This window comes from Puma concolor, chromosome C2, assembly GCF_028749965.1.
Source record: "Puma concolor isolate L17-30 chromosome C2, mPumCon1.1.hap2, whole genome shotgun sequence".
Classification (NCBI taxonomy): Eukaryota; Metazoa; Chordata; class Mammalia; order Carnivora; family Felidae; genus Puma; species Puma concolor.
The window spans coordinates 84,701,378-84,726,389 of NC_141675.1; the positions used below are offsets into that span (position 1 = coordinate 84,701,378).

General features: G+C 40.4%; 1 protein-coding gene across 1 annotated transcript in view; it reads right to left on the reverse strand.

Annotated features, from left to right (window-relative positions):
• The window catches only part of LOC112849905 (putative cation-transporting ATPase 13A5), a 116,766-nt gene extending 96,613 nt beyond the window's left edge, over positions 1-20,153 (reverse strand). The window contains exon 1 of the mRNA XM_086675018.1: positions 19,314-20,153. Within this exon, the coding sequence (XP_086531144.1) occupies positions 19,314-19,376 (63 nt within the window). The 5' untranslated portion in view covers positions 19,377-20,153. The remainder of the gene's footprint in view (positions 1-19,313) is intronic.
• Between the last annotated feature and the right edge of the window lie 4,859 nt (positions 20,154-25,012).

A 25,012-nucleotide genomic window follows, 5' to 3' on the forward strand; every position in this document is an offset into this window, starting at 1 on the left:
CTGGCTTTGCTGAACTGGCAGCCCCTTCGTATGCCACTCTCAAGGGGTCTCCAGAGTCCTTCACATGGGGGGAGACTCAAACTAAAGCCTTCTAAGCCTTATGAGATGCTCTCATGACCCCACCAGCCTTGGCCCTGCCAGATCCCACCAAGCCATTCCATTTGTTTGTAGCCAAAAAAGGGGGGTAGCCAAAGGAGTTCTGACTCAGCGCCTGGGACCTTGGCCCTGACTGGTGGCCTATTTATCCAAACGGCTGGACCCAGTTGCTTCCGGGTGGCCCCCATGCATTTGACAAATTGCCGCCACCACACTCCTAAAGACGCAAACTAAGCTTGGGGCAAGCATTGTCTGTCATGGGACCCCATGAAGTGGAGGCTTTACTGCGGGCTCCCCCAGAGCGATGGCTGTCAAATGCTCGGATTACCCAATATCAAGCATTGCTACTCGACCAGCCCCAAATACGTTTTTGTGCCCCACAGCCTTAAACCCAGCCACTTTGCTGCCCAAAGGACAAGGTCCGCCTCTGCACTCTTGCCCAGAAACCTTGGCGACGATCTCATCCCTCCGCTCCGATATTACAGATGTTCCCTTACAGGACCCTGATAGCATGTTTTCAGATGGCAGTAGTTTTGTGTTTCAAGTGCAAAGGCATGCCGGTGCTGCAGTGACAACAGACCGCGAGGTTTTATGGCAACAGACCCTTCCCCCAGGAACTTCAGCCCAGGGAGCAGAGCTCATCGCACTAACAAAAGCCCTAAAACTCAGAAGAAACAAGTCAGTTAATATTTATATGGACAGCCGCTATGCTTTTGCAACCGCGCATGCACACGGATCCATTTATCAAGAGCACGGGCTCCTCATGGCGGAAGGCAAGGACATCAAAAATAAAGCTGAAATTTTAGATCTTCTAGCAGCCATCTGGGAACCTGCAAAGCTGGCAATCATTCACTGCCTGGGACATCAAAAAGGTGACTCCCTAGAAGCAGTTGGAAACCTCCGGGCTGATGCAGCAGCCTGAGAAGCTGCCCTAACTAAAAGTAAAAGTGCCTTGGAGATACCGATCTTGACAGAGCCTTTGCTTCCACTGGAGCCCAGTTACACTCCTAAAGATTTGGAGTGGGTTTCAAGAAAAGGGGGAAGTATGATACCAGGACGAAAGTGGTTTCAGCATCCTGAAGGTAAGATACTCTTACCCACGGCACTCGGGCCGCGCATGATGTGTCAACTCCACCAAGGGAATCATCTGGGAAAACCAAGATGGCGGAATTAGTGCGGAAAAATTTCAGGGCGCAAGGGCTGGGAAAAGAGATTGAAGAGATGGTTGAAAGGTGTGTAAGTTGCGCCCAAGTAAATCAGGGTGCAAGTAAGAAGGTTTCAGAAGCTAAAAAAGATAGAGGAACTGAACCAGGCTGGTTTTGGGAAGTAGATTTTACTGAAATTAAACCAGGGAAATACGGATATAAATACCTGCTTGTTTTTGTAGACACCTTCTCCGGGTGGGTCGAGGCGTTCCCAATTAAGAAATTATTAAATGAAATAATTCCTAGATTCGGGCTGCCTCTGAGCATAGGATCGGACAATGGCCCGGCCTTCACAGTGCAGGTGTCCCAGGGTCTAGCCCGGGCATTGGGAGTAAATCGGAAAATTACATTGTACGTATAGACCTCAGAGCCCAGCTCAAGTAGAAAGGATGAATCGGACCCTAAAAGAGACCTTCACCAAATTGTCCCTTGAGACAGGTGAAAATTGGGTTGATGTCCTGCCTTTTGCCCTTTTGCGAGCACGTTGTACTCCATTTGTCAAGGGATTTTCCCCTTATGAAATGTTATTTGGCAGACCTCCACCTATCCTGCCGAGGCTAGGAGACGATGTAATGGAACAATTGGAACAGGACCATTTGCTGGCTTCACTAATGGCCCTGCAACATGTACAAAAGGAAATAACCAGGGCCTTGAAAGAAGCCTTCATTCATCCTCCTGTTCTTCCTCATCCCTTTCAACCAGGAGACTTATCTTGACCCAGACGGGTCAAGAGGCACAAGCCTAAAACCCTGGAGCTGCATTGGAAAGGACCGCACACCATGATCCTGACTATGCCCACGGCCGTGAAGGTAGATGGTGTCCGAACCTGGATTCATCGCTCTCAGTTTAAGAAAAACTGCGTAAAGGTGGGAACACCCCAGACTGATACGAAACCAGACAACGAACAGCAATGGAAGGTCCAAAGGCACCCAGAGGATCCTTTAAAGCTAAGACTGATGCGGGCATAATAATAATTGTCTGGGTTTGTATAATAAGTGGGGGGGACTGTATGGAATTGCATCCCCTATCTTTTTGGCCATACCAATGGGAACTCAGGGACACTGTCACGGGGAAGGTGATAGCATCTAATACCTCTTCCACTGTGCCTTGTTTTTTGTTTGATTTCTGTGACTTGGTGGAGGACTCATGGGAGACTTCAATTACTAATTATAAACAGCCAACGGGCTCCACTCCTCTGGTTCCCGAAAACCCCTATGTGGTTACCTATGGATGTGGACACAGGGATCAAGAACAAAAATCGGCTAACCTACCAGGGTTATACAGCTGCCCTGCAAATAGAAAGGTTGAATGTGAAGGAAAAGGCCAATACCATTGTGCAAAACGGGGTTGTGAAACGCTGGCTCCCTGGCTGGCAGGACAGGGCCATGACTGCTTAATCACCCGCCTTAGAACTCCAGATCCCAAACGTAAGACTCAAGGAAAATGTAACCCAACAAAAATGTTTAAAAAAGTTTTCCAGTTCCAGTAATCTTTCCTCTTCCTGGGACACTAGACACACTTGGGGGGGTCTCAGAATGTATGCTCCAGGAGATGACAAGGGCATTTCCTTTACTATACAAAGGGTTAAAAGAAAAACTCCACCCAATCCAGTAGGGCCAAACAAGGACATGATTTTACACCCCCCGCTCTTTCCGACTGTCCCTTCCCAACCTACCCAACGATCAGGTGCCCCCACAAAGTCAGAATTACCAACAACAGGTCATATCCAGAACCCTTTCTCCCATGAGACGCACTGGCTAGATGTAGTAGATTCTATGTATGCTTGGCTACATTTATCTCACACCGAGATTGTACAATATTGTTGGCTGTGTTTAAACCCTAAACCCCCATATTATGTGAGTGGCTACAAATGCCAGCATTGGACAAGACATAGAAAAGCATGTCATAAAATTGCTAAATCCAAGCATGACATTATGCCCTTGGGGTTCACGACCAATTTTAACCCTAGGAGACCTCCAAGGGCAGGGTTGGTGCATAGTGTCCCAAGAATATAATTGGCATACCTCCCTTTACAAAAACTCTTATGCAGAAGTGTATATTCCAAGTAGATCAGATACTGATAGCCGCCCAAAATGTAGCATACCAAGCCCTTACTGGAGCCTGGTTTGCTTGCTCATCAGGAATTACCTCCTGCATTGCAGCCACATACATTGGGGTTGGCACCCGAGAGATTTGTATCCTAGTTCATATTCTCCCACAAATATACCTATATAGCGAAGAAGCAGGGGGAGAAGAACATTTACTTCTGTTCGAAGGACATTCCAGGGTGAAAAAGGCAGCACCAGTCCTCATTCCACTCCTAGTGGGACTGGGAATTGCAGGATCCACAGCTATTGGAACTGCTGGACTCATTGTGGGGGATCAAAATTTCAAAACTATAAGCGAGCAAGTAGACCGAGACCTAGGCTACTTGGAAATTTCAATTTCTCGGCTGGAACACCAAGTAGACTCTTTAGCCAAGGTTGTATTACAAAACAGAAGAGGACTTGATTTACTCTTCTCTGTGTGGCCCTCAGAGAAACGTGCTGTTTTTATGCCAACAATTCCGGAGTAATCTGAGACACTCTCCGTTTGGTCAGGGATAATAGGGAACGTGCCAGGGAGGCCAGAAATAATTGGTATTGGAGTTTATTCTCTTGGTCCCCCTGGCTCACGTCACTGCTCACCGCCATAGCTGGGCCACTGCTATTGTTACTTTTGGGTTAACCATTGGCCCATGCATAATCAATTGGTTAGTCAAGAGGCGAGTTGGTGAAATAAAAATTATGATGATTAGGTCCCACGATGTCCCCTTAGTTCCTAACGATGAATCAAGGGATTGATTCACTGGCAAGAAAAGGGGGAAATATAAGGGCTAAATGGTAGTGTAGGGCTAACATGTAGCTTTAAAAATAACAGCTTTGTTCTGACACCGAAGGTCAAGAGAAAACAGCCTTACTTTACTCTTGTAAATCACGTTTCATACTCTTGTAAATCAGGCTTTACCAATGAAGGAAAACAAAAGCTCAAAGAAAGCATCAGAGGCAAGGTCAAGGAGATCCACTGGTTGCAACTTAGTGGCAGAAAGTCTAAAATAATCACCTCATCTGGCAACTGTTTCTAACTCATCTGGCAACTGTTTCTAACTCATCTGGGAACTGTTTCTCTGTTCTGTTCCCAGGTAATGATAAAACGATGTGATCGGCTTTAAAAGCTTTGTACCCCGGCTGTTCGAGGCCACGCCCTTATCAAGAGTGTTGGTCATGATCGGTTGGCCTTGCCTCTCATTGTAATAAACTGTTGTGACTGCCACTGGTGCCCGTAGCATTCTGTTTCAGGAGTCGTGTGGATGCAACAATATCACCTCTAGGGAATCCCAATTTATTCCTAAAAAAACCAGAAATGTGTGCCTTACAGGGTACTAGTGCTCAAATGAGATAATGTCTCCTTAAGTGCTCTGCAAAGTAATTACAATTTAAAAGTTCCTTCCCAGTGCTTCTGAGTTATTGTCATCCACCTGGGGAAAAATGTTCAAGTTTAGCACTGCAGCCACTCTATTTTGAGATTATTCATGAAAAGATTTAAATGTAACTCTAAAATATGTTCACTCTGCCTCTAAGCGTATTTCCAGTTGGGTCTCCTTTCTCTCTTCCTATCTTCTTTTTGATCCCATAAACCTGTTCTAGTTTTATTTGTGAATGATAGTTTTATTAGACTCAAATAAAATGTATATGCCAGTTCACATATTATGTCATAAATATGCATTATTTCACTAAGTTATTCATGTGGGCTTATTGCCAAAGTATTCAAAATAGAAGCAGAATGGTTTGGAATTTTAGGCCAGCTCATAGGTTGAAAAGCCCATCACAAATGCCTTTCCCTTTTTTGATTTACTTACATACTACAATGGCATTGGTAATCATAATTCTGATACCCCTTCAGTTCTTTTCTTTACATTTTTTAAAAAAAGAACTGACAATGCTAGCAAGATGGCAAAAAAATCACTACGACTACATACTGCTAAAACCTTATAAATTGGAATAATTCTTTAGAGAAAGCAAGGTGACAAATTATATCAAGATTTTATAAAGATGTTTCTATTTCTGGAATCAGTAATTCCACACTTGGAAATATACCCTAAGGAAATAATACACAAAGTAGAAAGTGATGTGTATAACAATGCTCAGTGCAGTATTATCTGTAATAGGAAAAGTTATTGGAAGAACCAATTAATAGCTAATGGCTCCATAAGATGTGGAACATCAAAACAGTGGGCTATAGTGGCACCATTAAAAAAAATTTATGAAGTCAATGCAGAAATGTGAGCCATTATAGCATTAAGTGAAGAAAAAAAGATAAAGAATAGATAGAATAGATAGAAAACAGTAAATTTAAGCCAACAATATCAGCAATTACATTCAAGATAAATGACATTAATACCGTGATTGAAAACAAAGATTGTCAGAGATAGTAAAAAACCCACTATATGCTGTTTACAAGAGACACCTTTAAAAAAAAAATTTTTTTTTTTCAACGTTTATTTATTTTTGGGACAGAGAGAGACAGAGCATGAACGGGGGAGGGGCAGAGAGAGAGGGAGTCACAGAATCGGAAACAGGCTCCAGGCTCTGAGCCATCAGCCCAGAGCCCGACGTGGGGCTCGAACTCCCGGACCGCGAGATCGTGACCCGGCTGAAGTCGGACGCTTAACCGACTGCGCCACCCAGGCGCCCCAAGAGACACCTTTAAATACAAAGAAGCAAATAGTTAAAATAAGAAAGAAAGGGAGATATACAACGCAAAGACTAACAAAAAAGAACTAGTATAGTTACGTTAATTTCAGAGAAAATAGACTTTAAAAATAAAAAATATAAATATTTAATAATTAATTATAAATAAATAATAAATATGAAAGAAAGGAGGACACTTCATAATCTAAAACAAAAGAATCAATTCATCAAGAAGGAATAACAATTTTAAGAGCCATAAAAATATGGGCATTTTTAGTAAAAGGGGCACTTATAAGCTAAGTTTCAAACTTTTTAAAGCAAAATAGCACTTAAAGCCACTGTCATCATGGGAGATGTTAACACCCCTTCCTCACTAACTGATAAGACCAGTACACCAAAAGAACAAAACAAAACAAAAAACTCACCACCATAAGAATACAGGAAGTATGAACAACCCTATTCACCTAATTAACAAATGAAGAAAATTTTAACCCCAAACTGCATACTTCAAATTTTTCTCAGGTACACATGAACTATTTACCTAAATTGACCACGTTCTGGAACATAAAATGTGATGACATTATAATTAAACTAGAAATTAACAACAGAATGGTAACTTAAAAATTCCCAAAAGATCCCTCTCTCTCTGCCCCTCCCCCGTTCATGCTCTGTCTCTCTCTGTCCCAAAAATAAATAAACGTTGAAAAAAAAAAAATTAAAAAAAAAAAAAAAAAGGGACGCCTGGGTGGCGCAGTCGGTTAAGCCTCCGACTTCAGCCAGGTCACGATCTCGCGGTCCGGGAGTTCGAGCCCCGCGTCAGGCTCTGGGCTGATGGCTCAGAGCCTGGAGCCTGTTTCCGATTCTGTGTCTCCCTCTCTCTCTGCCCCTCCCCCGTTCATGCTCTGTCTCTCTCTGTCCCAAAAATAAATAAACGTTGAAAAAAAAAATTTAAAAAAAAAAATTCCCAAAAGATTTGAAATTTTTTTCAAATAGCGTATTTCTAAGTAATAGAGTCAGGTGAAAAATTACAATAGCCATTAAGAAGTATTTTGAACTGAATAAAAATGGAAATTGACAAATAAAAACTTGTGGGATGAACTTAAGACAATAATTAGAGGGAAATATATAATTTTAGATGTGTATGTAAGAAAAGAAAATAAATGTTTGAAATCAATGAAATAAGTTCCCAATCAAGAAGCTGTAGAAAGGAACTGCAAACTAAATCTTAAAAAGTATAAGGAAGGAAATAATAAAGAAAAACAGGAAAAAAAGCAGAAATGAATAAAATAGAAATCAGACCTACAATGGAAAAATTCAATGATGTTGAATTTGTACTTAAAAGTTAACTAAAATTGATAAATTCAGAAATAAATCAGAATATTTTTATGGCTCTTAAAGAAAGTTAATGTGTAACTAAAAGCTTTCTACAAAGATATCTTCAAGTCCAAATGGCTTGTGAATGCTTTCAAATATTTAAGGTAGAAGTGATATCAATTTTGCACAAACTCTTTCATAAGTAGAGGAGGTGGAAACGTGCACAACTTGTTTCATGAAGTTAGCATACTCATATACCAAAACCCGATAACATTTATTAAAAGAAAGGAAAATTACAGGCTAAGATCTGTAAGAAGCATAGATGAAGTAATCACAAAATATCTTATCCAGCTAAATCAGTGATATATATTAAAAGGTAATATGTTGTTACCAAATGGAGTTTGTTCTAGGATTGCAGGAATTTGAAAAATCAATCAATGAATTTTGGTATGTTAACATTCAGGAGGAAATTTATAATGTCATGGCAATTGGTATAGAGAAATACTTTCATAAAGTTCAACACTAATGCATGAGGGAGAAAGAAGGAAACAAACAAGGAAACAAAGAAAGAAGCCTCTCAGCAAACTAGGAATAGACAGAAACATCCTTCAGCTAATATCATGCTTAATAATGAAATATTGAATATTCCCCCTATGAAGTTATAAGTAAAAGTAGATTACCAATAATCACCACTAATGTTTAATACAGTTCTGATAGTTTCACAGTGCAATAAGACAAGAAAAAGTAACATTTATAATTGAAACATAAGTAACAGTACTATATTATATACTTGATAGTTTCTAAAAAAGTAGATCCTAAATGTTCTCACCACAAAAAAATAAATAGTAATTATGTGAAGTGATGGAAGTGTTAGCTGATATTTTGATGGTGATCATTTCACAGTATTTAAGTGTACCAATCAACTTGTACACCTTAAATTTACACAATGTTACATGTTACATTGTTACACAATGTTACATGTTACATTGTTACACAATGTTACATGTCAACTAAGAAAAAAAAAGTACAGCTCTCTGTGTGAGTAGATAATATAATTATTAAGAAATCCAAAATAATGTACAAATTATACGAGTTAATAAGTGAATTTGTCAAGGTTGCTGGATACTGGGTCAATATAGAAAAACAACTGTGTTTGTAACAAGCCATTTGAAAATGAAGTTAAATGCCATTTGTAATATCAAAGCCAAAAAAATCAATATACTTATAGTCCTAATCAAGTTAGACAAACCTCTAGACTGAAAACTGCACAATATTGCTGAAAGCACAGATCTAAATAAAAGCAGAGATATATTAAGTTTGAGGGTTAGCCAGGAGCAATCCCATTTATACTCACATCAGACATTGTGTGTGTGTGTGTGTGTGTGGTAATTGAGCTGATTCTAAAATCGGTATGGAAGTACAAAGGACCGAAAGCAATCAAGACAATTTTCAAAAAGAACAATTGTGGAAGACCTACACTACCAGAAGTGAAGACTTACTACAAATTCCTACTAATTTTAAGCCAAAAAGGAAAAAAAAATGAGAAACAAAATAGAGTCCAGAAAGAGACTCAAAGATATTTCATCGTTTCATTTACAAAAAAAGGAACCATTACAATTCAGTAGGAAAAAGGATGGTTGGCTCAATAGGTAGTTGCTAGAGCAAAATGAACAGTGCTAGAAAAATGAGTTTTCCCCCCATTTTATACCATATACAAATTAATGGTGGCACATGTACTTAAATGTGATAACTAAAACAATAGATCATCTGAAAGAAAACACAGAAAAAATATTTCATGAACTTTAAGTAGGAAAATAGTTCTTAAACAGGAAATAAAAAAGATAAAAAAAGATATCTTACATTAATGAAACTAAAAGCTTCTGTTTATCCAAAGGTCTCTGAAGAAGATACTATCTGTACCTATGTATAAAAAAAAAAGAATCAGGGGGCGCCTGGGTGGCGCAGTCGGTTAAGCGTCCGACATCAGCCAGGTCACGATCTCGCGGTCCGGGAGTTCGAGCCCCGCGTCAGGCTCTGGGCTGATGGCTCAGAGCCTGGAGCCTGTTTCCGATTCTGTGTCTCCCTCTCTCTCTGCCCCTCCCCCGTTCATGCTCTGTCTCTCTCTGTCCCAAAAATAAATAAACGTTGAAAAAAAAAATAAAAAAATAAAAAAATAAAAAAAAGAATCATATTTGGAAATATCACAAATGACTGCGAGTCAATAAAAAATGAAATGTATACACAATAAAAAATGAGCAAAAGACTTGAACAATCATTTTACAAAAGAGGATTTCCAGGATAATATTCCACAAGGTGCTCAATATCATGTCATTAAAGAAAATGCAAAATAAAACTACAATAACATATCACAGACAGAATAGCCAAGGCAATCCCAAAAAAAGAACAAAGTTGGAAGACTTAACCAGATTTGAAGACTTACTCTAAAATGACACAACAATGATAAAATGACACAATGACATAGCCACAGTATAGCTAAAATGGAAAAAACTGATTATACCAAGTGTAGATAAAATTGTGAAGCAATGGTACTCATATACATTGTTTTGGGGAGTGTAAATTGGTAAGAACGTTTTGAAAAACTGTGTTGCTAAAGATAGGATCCCTCTATGAGCTAGTAACTCCATTCTTAGATTTTTACACAGAGAATTGTATATGTTCACCAAAAGATTTGCACAAGAATATTTGTATCAGTTTTATTCATAAGGGTCCCAAATTGGAAATAATCTAAAGGTACATCAACAAGAGAAAGATAAATATTGTGTTTTCGTATAATGTAACACTACAAAATAATTTTTTAATGTAACTTTTAATGCGAACAACAATAAATGTGAATTTCACATACGAGTAAATAAAGGATGGTAAATCAAGACACAATTCTATTTATAGGAAATGAGCAAAAATAACTGATAATAGAAGTCATTGAACTGTCTGTTTAAGATCAGTGCACTTTGTTGACACCACTGAATTTATATATGTCAACAAAAAGTAATAAAGGGAGGGTGTTTATTAGACATTCTGTTCCAAGTTGGTGGAAATTACTTCAATTACTTTAATGGAGTTATATCGAGAAAGAGAAAATAACAGCAAAAAGTCACAGTAACTTTCAGAAATATGTAGCTCCTTGAGCAAAGATGAATAGAAACAATATTTTTGCTTCCTTGATAAATTGGCCTCATAAACCTTGGTAAATTTCCTATCATGTCTGTTTTCCCAAAGGTTATAAGCTAGACGTGGGACTTGAAGTTTCGGTTGAATCATTCTTTCATCTGGCATTCTTTTTAATCAAATCCTCTCAGTCAGCTTGCCAATGTTTGTGTAATTTGAGTTTATCCTAGTGTATGTCTCCATTTTGACCAATTAATCTCAAGTATAATTTCAGTGTTCTCAATGATTATTCTTCTGATGCAGTTAAGAGTCACTCAGATGTCTCCAAAGTACTGAACACCCGTGGGTAAAATCCACTAAGAAGTGCAGGGTAGAGGAAGGAATATGTGTGCTGTTAAGAGGAAGGTACGTAGAATCTAGAGGCCTCGTAAATGTAAAGACATTGGGAACAGAGAGAGGAAGGATCAGAACCTCCAACGCACTACATGTAGTTAGTTCCTTGCAGTAAAGTGGCTTTTGCCGCCTATAAGCTATGTGACCTCAGGACTTACCTTCTCTAAGTCTCAGTTTCCATCTCTGTACGTAGGGGATAATAGCACACACCTGGAAGCATAGTTGTGAAGAGTAATAGAGGTGGAAGGTGTTGAGCACAAAGGAAGCTTTCAATCAATGTTAGCAGGTGATGTGATAATAGGTTCAGCCAAAGGTGGAGAGAGTTTTTGGTTTTGAGTTGTGAGATATTGAAACAAGGTTGGTAATGGGAAGCGGCTGTGTTCCACAGGGTGAGGAACCCAGATCTACCACCTACGAGTGAGTTGAATAGCACAAATTTTCTATTCTCTGTTGCCAGTAATGTTCCCTCACTTTTTTGTTTCCTACTAGAATTCCATGCTCCCAATACCAGGAGAGGTACCACATTTCTAATGGTCTTTTCCTTGGCCCAAAATACAAAAGGAAGCAGTCTGGATTCGGAGTAACAATGAAATATGCACGTGCCTTTCAACAGAGGTTGCTGCTAAAGGGCACAATTTAGAGCCCTATCCAGGTCTATCAGCAGAGCCTCTGTTCTTTATACCCCACCCCATTGCCTTCTAGAAGCTCTTGCTTCTGCTCCTTGCTCCATCACTTACTAGTTAATAGGATCTGGGTAAATGATTTAAGTTCACTAAATTTTTAGATTCCTCATGTGAAACTGTGGCTGCATGAGAAAACTCAGTTCAAATCATCCCTCTACCACTTAACCCCATAGAAGTCATTGAGCAACCCACTTTATTTCTTCTGATGACTCACTTTCCCCTTCCATAAAGGAAAATAACAGTATCTTCCGGGTTTGTTCCAAGAAACCAATGAGTTAATGCATGCAAAGCATTTAGCAGGGCTCTTGAAACATTTCAAGTATGCAGTATACATTAACGGTTAATATTAGCTTGAGTAATACACAGGTCAACAAAATTTCAGTAGATTAAAAACGGCTAGTCCCATTGGAGTCATTGTGAAATGATTTGACCACAGGCAATATTCAGAACTAAATGCTATTTGAGAAAACCGTTGTTGTATTTCCAAAAGTGATTGATCCAATGGCTTAAGTGGAATTTTTGCTTTTCCCACAGAGCACGAATTGTCAAAATTGAAGTCAAACACAGGCCAAAAAGAAAACTGCTCACCTTCGTGATACATGGAACTGGGAAAAGAGCTTTAAGATAAATGCCAAATTGATTGAAAAACTAACTAGCTTAGTAACTAATATATAATATATATATGAATCATGCATTAGAAATTATATGTACATATGTATTATATATGTATATATATATATGAGCATACACACACACACACACACACACACACACAGTACAATCATCTTCACTCATATAGGAGGAAAACCGTGTAATAGGGGATCCTCCCCCCACAAGGTAATGTGACTTTGCATGTGTTACTTAACTGAGCCTCATTTTCCCAGTATAAAATGTATATCTGAGTGGCTAGCTCATGGGGATTAAATGAGAACATACAATATGGAGTTCTAGTGCATAAAAGGCACTTTTAAAATCATTTTCCTTTCTTTTTTAAATAAGTAGGTCTTATAATTACCATCAGAGATGGAACTAAGATTGGCCAAATTCCGCAGGAAAGGAGAGTTACAGGGTGCAGCTTCATCTAAACATCGTCTCTTCCCCCGAGTCCTCTTTTGGAGAGCTCCTCTTAGTTGGGCGCAACCATCCCCCAGCTCTCTGCTTATTTTTCTTCCTGAATTTTCATTGCATCTAGAGCACTAGCATTTGTGCATGACTGGTGTTGTGAACAGGTCCTTTTGCATTTTTGTAAACGCTTTTATTCTTATGCTCACCTTTCATGTGTTTATCTAAATATTTCTTTTCAGCAATGTTTAAAGTTTATTTTTATTTATTTTGAGAGAGGAGATAGAAAGAAGTGCAGGAGGGGCAGAGAGAGGGAGGCAGAATCTCAAGTAGGTTCCGCCTTGTCAGCACAGAGCCCGATGCAGGGCTCCGTCTAATGAACCGTGAGATGGTGACTGGAGCTGAAGAGTCGGAAGCTTAACCGACTGAGCCACTCAGGCGCCCCTACTTATCTACATATTTCTTGCGTACTTACCATGCACAGGCACCGTAGTATGTGACTCAACTCTTTTAGAATGGGTCTCTGGGTTACAGTTTGCAACACATTCACTTACTCAAACCCACATTCTCGCAGCACCAAGTCAGTATTTACTCAACCAAGACCTAACATAAATAATTCTCAGTACGCTAATTACCTCTGGGAATGGCAATGCCAGTTTTTTGCTGTGAAGTGTTAAGCCCTTCCATGCAGAGGTGCTCCAATACCTTAGAGTAAGTTAGCTTTTTCTGGGCAAGCCTCAAGCTTTCCCTTGAACCATGGCCAAGGAGATGATACCTCTGAGTCCTTTTATGGGCCAAGAATTCATCGTGTTTGTCCTCTTTTTTCTCAAACAGCAATCACAGCACCATGTTTCCATTCATTATTCACAATCTACCCTTTGTCTTCTTTATCTGGAGACCCAATTGTGTTCCTTTGTGTGATAGGTGAGTGAAGGTTCTCCTCTGCTCTCTTGTCTCCAACTCTGCCGTGTTCCCAGGTTCTTTTCTTTAATGTTAGGGTAAATGTCTCTGGTTCATGGATCATGTTAAAATTTTTAAGCCTACTTGTTAATTTTGAGAGAGAGACACAGAGAGCATGAGTGGGTTAGTGGCAGAGAGAGAGTGGGAGAGAATCCTAGGTAGGCTCTGCGCGGTCAATGCAGAGCTGGATGAGGGGCTCGAACTCATGAATCGTGAGGTCATGACCCGAGCCGAGATCAAGAGTTGACGCTTAACCAACCGAGCTACCCGGGTGCCCCAATTAATGGATCATGTCAGTATAGTCATTGTTCCTTACCCCTCTATTACTGCTTTGGTTTGGCCGCATGTAGTAATTTGTGTTAGTCATCACTGATTAACAAGAAATTTTAGTTATAGTTTCATATATCTTGTCCTGTGTTCAAGCATGGAGTGTCCCTTGAGCAGGGGGAGACAATGTCTTGGGTCACTTTCTCTTTTGTCTGCATTTGGCAATCAGAGCCAACCTTTCTCAAGCACTTACTCAGGTACCATTCAATCCTCACAACTACTCCATGAAATAGGCGTAATTATTTATGAAAATAGATACTATTATTCACAGTACTTATAAATTATTGTTTGTAGATCAAAAAATTGAGTCTTAAAGATGTTCAAAATAATTATTGAAATAGGTCAACCTCTTAAGTTTTCCCTGTACGCTTCTTTCTGGAATAAGAAAAGCCCTTTCCTCTTTAGCAGTGTGAATCAAAACCCAATACCGAAGAGATGAACATATTATCACACTCAGCTCCAGACATTCCCATAAAGTCAACTACTCTAACAAAAGTGCTACTTCCTGGAAGTAAAAGTGCAAGTAAGGACTTTTGTTTGATGCAGCTAACAGCAAAAAAGCAGAAAGCGTGGGTCAAAAAGTAATGAGATGCATGGGCTAATCAGCAGAGGCCATTTCGAGAGCCAGAATTTGCCTTAGACCAGGACATGGGACAACATGGCATGTTCTGTTAAATTTTATTCCTGAAATGAGGGCATCAGTAATACAAGAGGGGTATCTCAGAAACGATACGGTTCAAATTCCTTTCCTGAAAAAAATAGCTATAGACCATCCTTCACAATGAGCATCCAGAGGCTACCAAAGTTAGGCTGCTCACTAATTTATAGGGCTATACCTTCCCTTGTTGGATAGCTGTGGTGTATTAGTTTTTATTGCCACATAACAAACTTAGTGGTTTAAAACAACACAAATCCATTATCTCGCAGTTTCCGTGGGTTAAGGGTCTGACTGTGGATCCTCTGCTCAGTGTCTCACAAAAAGATCAAGGTGTCCTCTGGGCTGTGTTCCTTTCAGAGATCAAGGACCTCTTTCCAGATCACACGGTTATTGGCAGGATTCAGTTGTTTCTTCTAGCACCGAGAGAGAGAGACCACCCCCCTTCTCTTGCTGGTTGTCAACTAGAAGTTGCTCTCAGTTCTCAGTTCTTAGACACAGAGCTCTTACCACACAGAGCTTTCCATCTTCAAAGATGCAATGGAAGAAGCTCCCTTGCATCAAGCCCCTAACATGCTCTGAATATCCATAACTCCAGAAAGAACGCAAGCTCTTTTCTGTGCTCACCTGATCAGGTCAGGCCCACCTAGGCACTCTCCCTTTTGATTAACTCAGCTGAGTCTATGTTGATTACATCTGTAAAATCCATTTTGCCACACAACATAACATAGTCACAGGAGTTACAGCTCATCATATTTATGGGTTCCACCACACTCCACTGAAGGCAATTATACAAGGGGAAGAGTCAATGGAGAGGTATCATGTTAAGATTCTGCCACCACAGTTGGTTAGGAAATTGTCCTGTAATGAAAATAAATCAGGCTGGATTCTGCCAACTTATACTCTGTTCTCCACATCAGCCTCTCAACTATTGGAAGACAAGTGCCTTGATTATTCTTTGGGTAACTATTCCCAATATCTTTTAAACGATTCTATTTTTTTTTTTTTTAATTTAAATCCAAGTTAGTTAACATATAGTGTAACAATGGTTTCAGGAGTAGAATTTGGTGATTCATCACTTACATACACCCAGCACTCATCCCAACAAAAGTGCCATTCCTAATGCCCATCACCCATTTAGCCCATCCCCCCATCCAACACCCCTCCAGCAATCCTCAGTTTGTTCTCTGTATTTAAGAGTCTCTTATGGTTTGCCTCCCTCTCTGTTTTTATCTTATTTTTCCTTCCCTTCTCCTGTGCTCATCTGTTTTGTTTCTTAAATTCTACATATGAGTGGAATCATACTGTATTTATCTTTCTCTGACTGACTTATTTTGCTTAGCATAATACATTCTAGTTCCATCCACATTACTGCAGATGGCAAGATTTCATTCTTTTTGATCACTCAGTGATACTCCATTGTGTGTGTGTGCGCGCCCACGCGCGTGTGTGTGTGTATACTACATCTTCTTTATCCATTCATCAGTTGATGGATATTTGTGCTCTTTCCATAATTTTAGCTATTTTTGTTAGTGATGCTATAAACACTGGGGCACATGTGCCCCTTAAAATCAGCCTTTTTGTATCCCTTGGATAAATACCTAGTAGTGCAATTGCTGCATTGTAGGGTAGCTCTATTTTAAATTTTTTGAGGAGCCTCCATACTGTTCTCCAGAGTGGCTACACCATTTTAAATGATTCTTGTTTGTGAAATCCACATATCTTTCTAAATACACTATACTTCTTGTTTGATTCTTAGAATTAAATATAACTCCCTAGAAGTTTCCTAAATATAATAGATTATAATAGAACTGTTATTTCTTCTATTATGCTGAATGGGCTTCTAGTGAGACATCCAAGTACTAATTTTTTATAGCTATATCATAGTGGTAACCAAAAATTCAGCCATGACCAAATAAAGCACTTTAATTACTTTTTCACGCATAGCTACGAAGCCCAAGTCATTGATATCCCCACCTTGTAGTTTGAGAGTAACTTTAAACACAAACTCAATACCAAGGCCTGTTACACCACATTGTCAATTTCTCTCTTACAATCAAGTCTAGAAAACTTTTTGAATCTTGGTTCTGTCGCCTATATTGTTACCTTTCCCTCATAGTGGGGCATCAGTCACAGATTAGATAAGCTTGCCTTCATCCAAGCTGTTAACATAAGTTTTGACAAAAGACAGGAAAGAGGCCAATAGGGCGTGATTTTTGATTTTCAATTTTAATCCTTTGAGTAGGGTTTGTGTGTGTGTGTGTCTTGAAATTAAAGATGAGGAGTACATGCTGTTGTTTAAAATAATTCAGGGGCACCTGGGTGGCTCAGTTGGTTAAGCATCCAACTTTTGCTCAGGTCATGATCTCATGGTTCATGGGTTTGAGCCCTGCATTGAGCTCCACACTGGTGTGGAGCCTGCTTGGGATTCTCTCTCTCCCTCTTTCTCTGTCCCTCCCCCCACTCATGCTTTCTCTTTCTCTCAAAATAAATAAATAAACTTTAAAAATATATTAAAATAATTCAGACATTCCAAGTTCCTGATTTTTCTTACTAATTCATCACATACTGTTTGGTTTCGTAATGGTAGCTCTCAATTATCACTCCCCAAGTTTAATCAGACAAAGGGAGGATATTTCCAATACTAATTTCACTTACTATTTGCAAATTTCCCATAGTAAGTCCTGCCTCCTTGGATGTAAATGAACTCCTTATATTTTCACAGCACTTTCCACATTTTATATATGGCACTCGCAAAACTTTCAAATCAGAGGGGTTAACGTGATATTGTTTTCAGGCAACTAGCAAGGCCCCAAAAGGTGTCCACACTCGTGGTTCACAGCAGGTCCTTGACTAAAGCCCAGATCTGTGGTCTTAGAGTCCAGGAATCCTTCACTGTTTCGCAGAAAACAAATTAATGTGAAGTGAAGAGCTCTCCTGTCAAAACTGTATCTTCCACACCAAGTAGCCCTTTCCTCCCCTGGAGCTGCTCCCAGTTGTAATGTTGACATTTAGTTGGCAGGCGTCAGTAAAGAGGGGGAGAGCACCAGTGGAAAGATTGGCTTTGCAACTCATGTGAACAAAGCATCTCTTGTCTCAGAGGCAGAATCAAGACCACCTTTAGAAAGCAAATGCAGCACGAATGGCCTAAGAGAACCCTGAAACAACGGCTGACATGCACACTGTGTGCCTCAATACATGCCTGGCTAAGGAGAGAGACCTATGCCCCCCATGTGATTCAGAAAATTAAAATACTAGGCTACAGACTTTATAAATACATCACAGAGTTAGAGAAAAAATAAAGAGCGGCCAAAGATTTTCATGAGCAGTCATCTACATGTTGGGAAAAAAAAAACATCAAAACTGGCACAGAGCTGCTTAGTAGTGAATACAGGTAAACAGGTTTTAGTTCTTTGAATCCCTTCAAGATTTGAAGCATTATACCATTGTCCAGATCAGTGTGGTATGATAATAGAAGTCGCTGATGTGAACCATGTTTGTAATTGAAATTTCCTAGTGGACGCATTAAAGAAGTAAAAAGCAGATGAAATCAATTTTTATAACATATGTTATGTAACCCAACATATCCAAACTATCATTTCAAAGTGTAACCGATATAAAAATTATTAATGAGCTATTTTACTCTTTTTTCTTTCACTATCTTCAAAATCTGGTGTGTATGTTACGCATAGAGCACATTTCACTTTGGTCCCACTATATTGCTAGTATTCAAGAACCATGTATGACCAGGGACTGCCTTCTTGAACAGTGTCGGTGTACGTGAAATCACTTATTTTTATTAGGTTAACAAAGAAGGGTGTGGAGAGAGGGTGGGTGTGGATTTCCCACAGATCTCATGGGGAACTGGAAGACCAACCAGGAAACTGACACCCTTCTGCTATGTGACCCACATCTCATGGGCCCTTTCCGTCTCCAGTGTTCCATCTCTGTCTGGGCCCCCATTCTCCTTCTCTCCCTTTCTCATTGCCTACCTGCAGACACTATTGCAGTGTGAATAGCATGGAGTGTGAAGGGAGGAGAAGGGGGCTCGATTTCCAGCCTGTCCCTTGTAGACTGAAGAAGACCTTTTACAAGTTACTTAACCTCTTCGATCTCAGATTTCTTTCTATGAAATAGGATTAAGTCCTTCATCATTGAATTCTGAGCATCAATTAAAATAACAAATGTAAACTTGTCAGTCCCAAACAGACCCTGCAGTTTCTAAGCTTTTAATGATTATTTTTCAAGATGGCTATATGTTTGGTAGAAGAGGCAGTAGGGAAAGAGAACTGGAGAAGTGAAAACTTTTTAAAATATATATATATACTTAATACCAGGCCACAATGTTCTTTTTTTTTAGTACTTGGTGCTTAAAACCTCTCTATACTTTTAGCATAACTTCAACCCAAAGCACACTAAGCTTCAGTAATACAGATATACCAAAAACATAAGAATTAACAAAAAACTTTCAGGTTTTGCTTGAGTTTGTCCAAGTAGATGGAGACCCAGATGATGAGGGGGAGACCCCTTCCTGAGCACGATGTGGGATATACACTGAATACTCCACAAAATGTCTAAGAAGGAAAGTTCATTCTGTCTGATGCATATGGGGTTGGCAAGAACTCCATCATCTAGAAGACAGTCTTCTCAGCCCATTCCCCTTACAATAATTAAATCTCTGCAGTTCCTAAAGCCAGTACAGTTGCACCTACCCATAGCCTCAGATACTTTAAGTCCGTACTCGAAAAAAGGGAAGACTCACCAGTTCATTCTCCTCTCCTTGGTTGAGCAGAGCCCGGTGGTCCTTCTTACTCTTCTCCTCCATCTAAACCAGACTTGTTAGGGTCCCTCCTGACTCTTTAGGGAAAAGTCAAAGCTGCTTGAGACTTATGTGAACTCAGAGCAGTCACTACTTGTCACTGCTTTCTCAGGTGCTTTTAAAATCTCTTACCACAATCCTCACCTATTAGGCTAACAAAGAAAAGAGAGGAAATACTCTCCTCAGCCACAGGATTGGCCCATTCATCTATCCGCTTAGTGTGTTTCTTTTTTTTTTCCCCTCCCTGGTGTTTATTTGCTGATGTGAGATGTGATAGGCTCTAGACTTAAGTTGTTGAACCAGAAAGATTAATAATTTCGTGCACTGCCCGTAAGTATCTCAGCCAATGAATGAGAATGGCCACTTCACTAAAACCCCAAGGCAAAAAGATTAACTAGTTAGAGATGAATAAAAACCCTGTGGAACTTCGGGATATGGATATGTTGGGGTGACAATGAGAATCTAAGGAAGGGGAGTTGGTTCATGATGGAGAATGTAGCAATCATTTTGGAATCAGGAAAACTTGAACTCTAGTACCTGCTCTACTGATGAGCCTGAGCAGATCACTTAAAATCTGAATTTAGGTTTCTAATATATAAAGTGTCAATAATAATTAATAGTTGATATGACGATCTAAGATATTTGTGAAATATCAACAATAGCACCTGTCACACTCAATAAAAGATAATCATCGTCACCATTATTGTAACTCTAATGAAGAAAAAAGAAGTTTCTAATAATAATTTGACTCCTTTCATTTTCTTTTTTTAGTTTGGAAAAAGTTTTCAGATAAGCATATAATGCAGGAGGAGCTAGAAAGGCTGATTATTGGGGATATCATCTAAATTTCCACAATTGTATAATTACCACTGAACTTGATATTTTTTATCAAAAAATAGGTGCACTGGGATCCACTCAAAGTTTAAGTTGTTCATAAGAAAGAATTTTTTCTTTTTTTTTTTTTTCTTTTTATTGCATCTAGTCCACTGAGAAAAATCCTTGCCACTTTGGCTATGGAAGAAAACTTACCAGGAGGGAAGACTACAGAGGATGACACTTGACTCTCTCTTCTGCCTAAGAGAGTCATTGGTTGCCTTCAAGGGAACCAGTGCTGCCTTGAAGTTTAGGAGAATCCAACGTGCTCTCTGGCCCAGGAGGAAGTGGTTGATGGAAACAAACAATTACAGCTTTGCATGCCAGAGAGGCTGCTGAAGTGCCCACACTAAAGAGAAATACGTGATCACAAATGTGGCATTTTAAGTGTTACCAATCTGAGGTAGAGCTCAGATTTGGAGAAAGTTGTCCTGGGTTTTAGTAAAACGTAATTAAAGACTTGAGGAGCAGCTGTCACTTATTTCTTATCCATCCACTATTCACTCATATTTCTGCTAAAAGAATAGCTCCTTTGTCTGGGCAGTCTGACTTCAGCTGAAAGCACCAGGATGAGTCACGATTTACCTAAGAGTGGGCATGTGACCCAGTTCTCAACAGTAACGTGCAAAAGAAAGACAACTAGGGACAGAGGTCTTCTGGAAAAGATGAACCTATTGATGAAAAAGAGAAAATAGCTTATTTTCTATCTTTTACTCCCTTCCTTTGAAAGCGATAGGTGAAGATGTGATGCTTGGAGTATGGCAGCCATCTTTCGATCATAAGGAGAATGAAAATCACCATGCCAATGATGGCAGAGCAAAGAGCAGAAGAGCTTAGATCCTTATGATACCACTGAGCCATGGCACTAAGCCTGGGACTACTCGCTCCAGACACCTTGTTCCAAACTTAATGAGATGTTCTTAATAAAGCTGCTTCTGTTTGTGGTTTCTGCTACTTACAGCCCAAAGACACAAAAATGTAACACCCATCACAACTCTGTTCAACACCTACTCAGTAATTACATGTTAAACAACAGATACTCCAGACATTCGTGCTAGGCCTTTGGGATTTAGTGGCAAAAAGGAAAGTCACTATCCTGAAGGAGTTTACGGTTTCTTGGGAGAAACAGACAAGTGAGCATCTGCCTAAGTAGAAAGGATCTAGAACTCAGAGTGAATGGGATAACAGCTTCCTGAAGGAAGTGGCATCTGTGCCGACATCACAAAGATGAGTGGAAGTTAACCAGGTGGAAGGAATGGGGGATAGAGGTGGGTGGTGGGCACATGTTAGGCCAGAGAACAGAAGGACAGAATGTGAAAAGATTCAAGAGAGGTGAGAAATATAGCCTGTGTGGGGTATCAAGAGAAATCAATGACTTCAGAAGAGAGGCAGAGACGGGATGCACAGAGCAATGATGATGGAGATGTAAACAGGGGTGCGCCTGGCCTTGAAGAGACTTATAAGTCAAACTGGTTGGTCCATTCTTTGAGTGGATTGCATGTGTGCCCGTGCATGTGCATGTGTATGTGTACGTGTGTGGGTTCATTTGTTTTGTTTTGTTTTGTTTTGTTTTGTTTTGTTTTGTTTTGTTTTTGCTTAGTATGTGGCTAAAGAGTTCTCCTTACTAGCTAGACCTGAGACCTTTCTACTAATGAACATTCTTTCCATTTAACATAAAGTCTTCTTTGTTTTTCATGTTTACTTGCTTATTTTGAGAGAGAGAGAGAGGAAGAGAGTGCAGGGAGAGGCGGAGGGAGAGAGAGAGAGAGAGAGAGAGAGAAAATATCAAGCAAACTCTGCACTGTCAGTGCAGAGTCCGTTGTGGGATTCGAACTCATGAACGGTGAGATCATGACCTGAGCCAAAACCCAGTATTGGATGCTTAACCGACTGAGCCACCCAGGCGCCCCCAACATAAAGTCTTCTAATAATTACAACTGTTCACAAATGGCCCACAGTTCATGAGCTTCCAAGCCCTAGCAGTGTGCATGCTGACATTTGGCCTGCTCACCATACAGATAATTGAGTCACCAGGTCAAAGTTTGTATTAGATGCTCTTGAGGTTTTGTAAGTACTGAGCTGTTGCTTCAGCCACCAGAGGACATGCTCTGCAGAGAAAATAATCACATCTGCCTTAAACCCTAACTCCCAGAAGATCTGCAACTGATAAAGGTCAAAGGATCCACTGTCAGATGTCCATAAGCCAGAGCAAGCCAGTCACACTCCTGTGGCTTAGCCAGCCCCTTGCAGGCCCACGTGTGGAAGAGTCACCAGTTGAGTTTATGTGTGTAGCAGGGAAGTGGGGCAAGGGTGAAAGGATCTCTGGTGCGAGAAGCCACATCAGCATTAGTAGGAATGACTTCCTCCAGGCTGCACAGCCATAGTGCTCAGGAGGTGATAACTTACGTTGGGACATTGGGACGTTAGGACTCTCAGATCCTTTCTATCTGAAGGCAGCAGATTCTTGATCCCCTGTGGCTGGAAGCAAAACACAGTTCATCCTGTGAACCCCGAAGGCAAACTCTTTACTAATGACAAGGAGTTGTCACCACCATATGCCATAAGGTAAGGCTTCCAGAGACAGGAGGGGAGGGAGGAGCAGGATGAGGAAATGCAAAAGGAAAGGGAGGGAAAGGCTCACCTCACACACAGTCCTGAAGAAATGATTCCCCTCAGAGGCCTAGTCTTAGACCTTACAAGGACTTACTGTTCAGAGTAAAGCCAGAGGAATTATAGAACTAAGAGAGTATCTCATTTCCTCCCACAGTCCCTGACTCAGAACGCAATTTGGTTAACTGTTCAACTCTTGGTTTTGGCTCAGGTCATGGTCTCTCGGTTCATGAGTTCAATCCCTACATCAGGCTCTGTGCTGACAGCCTGGAGACTGGGATTCTCTTTTTTTTTCCCTCTCTCTCTGCCCCTTCCCACTCATTCTCTTCTTCTCTCTCTCTCTCAAAATAAATAATCTTAAAAAAAACCCACAAAACTTCAATTTTAAAGATATTATTCAAAGTCAGCAATATATTTCAAGTATCAACTAAAATTTGCATTTACTATACAAAAATATTTCAGCTCACAACATGTACCTTGCTTTATTCTTTTTGAAGAGCCTTGGAAGAAAAAAACTAGATAACCAAGTTGAAGCCAGTGGATGGAAATCTGATCGAGCTAAGGAATTAGATTTTATGTGGTTGGCAAAAAAGCATCCCTTAGAGGTGTACAATGACTCACCGACCTGTTCAGCTCCATTCCATTCTGCCCACACATGTGAAAAGCTGCCGTATGCAATGCACTGTTCTAGGCCCTAAAATGAGAATCTAGAGCTGAATGAGCCTCAAACCCTGCCCTTGAGCTCAGACTACTGGAGTCATGTTCCAGAATCTAAATCTGTATTTTCTGCTTTCCTCCAGCTGCTCTTGTGACCCACGTCACAAAAGGGCTTTGACAAGCTCATCTTTCATCCACAAGCTCAGTTCCAACTAGTCATTGATATGTTAACCATTCACTGCTCAGCTAGATCCTTTGAGGTGTCTTCCTCCTGTAGAAACTGGATGATTCAGAATCTGTTGCCAGAAGTTATAATGTTTGAAAGTCACTGATTGTTAGAATATCTGAACTTACAGTAGAAAACAAGGCAGCTCAAGGATTTCTGATTAGAGAATGTGAAGCAAGGGGGAAAAGGTATTCCACCTCCCCCACTTACAACTGACTCCTGATTCATGAGGTTCTCATTTCTGCTCTTGTTCCAGGCCTGGCTCCCCATTCAGCTGCCCTCTGTAGGGGACCGAGACACAAGTTAGCTAGCTGGGCCAGCTCTTCCATGGCCCTCATGGGGGTCAAGTATGAGAGCCGGCATCAAACCTTAGGATCTTCTTGGTTTTGATTATAAAATTAGTTGGGGCGCCTGGGTGGCTCAGTCGGTTGAGCGTCCGACTTTGGCTCAGGTCATGATCTCGCAGTCCGTGAGTTCGAGCCCCGCGTCAGGCTCTGTGCTGACAGCTCGGCTGTGCTGACAGCCTGGAGCCTGCTTCGAATTCTGTGTCTCCCTCTCTCTCTGCCCCTCCCCCACTCATGCTCTGTCTCTCTCTCTCTCTCTCTGTCAATAATAAATAAACATTAAAAACAGTTTAAAAATTAGCTTCAGGGGCGCCTGGGTGGAGCAGTCGGTTAAGCGTCCGACTTCAGCCAGGTCACGATCTCCCGGTCCGCGAGTTCGAGCCCCGCGTCGGGCTCTGGGCTGATGGCTCAGAGCCTGGAGCCTGTTTCCGATTCTGTGTCTCCCTCTCTCTCTGCCCCTCCCCCGTTCATGCTCTGTCTCTCTCTGTCCCAAAAATAAATAAACGTTGAAAAAAAAAATAAATAAAAATTAGCTTCAGATGCATTGCAGATACCGTAATTTGGTGTGGAGCATTGAAAGTTATTCTTTCTCATGCACTTGCTTATGCTGTGATTTTAAAAGTATTGTATCGTCAGTCATTGAATAAGTATTAATTGATTTAATCTGTTATGGAGTCGATTATATTTTCCTAATGGTTTATACGTCCAGGTTTGGTAGCCCTCGTGGCCCGTGGGTTCACCAACTTTGCTCTGGGGTCCGTTCCCATAGCATTTTATACATAAGTCAGTAACAAAACTCTTACCACATTCAAGGGAAAGGACCGTTCTTCAAATCCCAGCATTAAGTTCAGGGAGTGGCAGATATGGTAGGTGCTCAATAAATAATGTGTAAATGAATAAATCACTCTGTCCCTGCCTAGAGAATCTGCCTT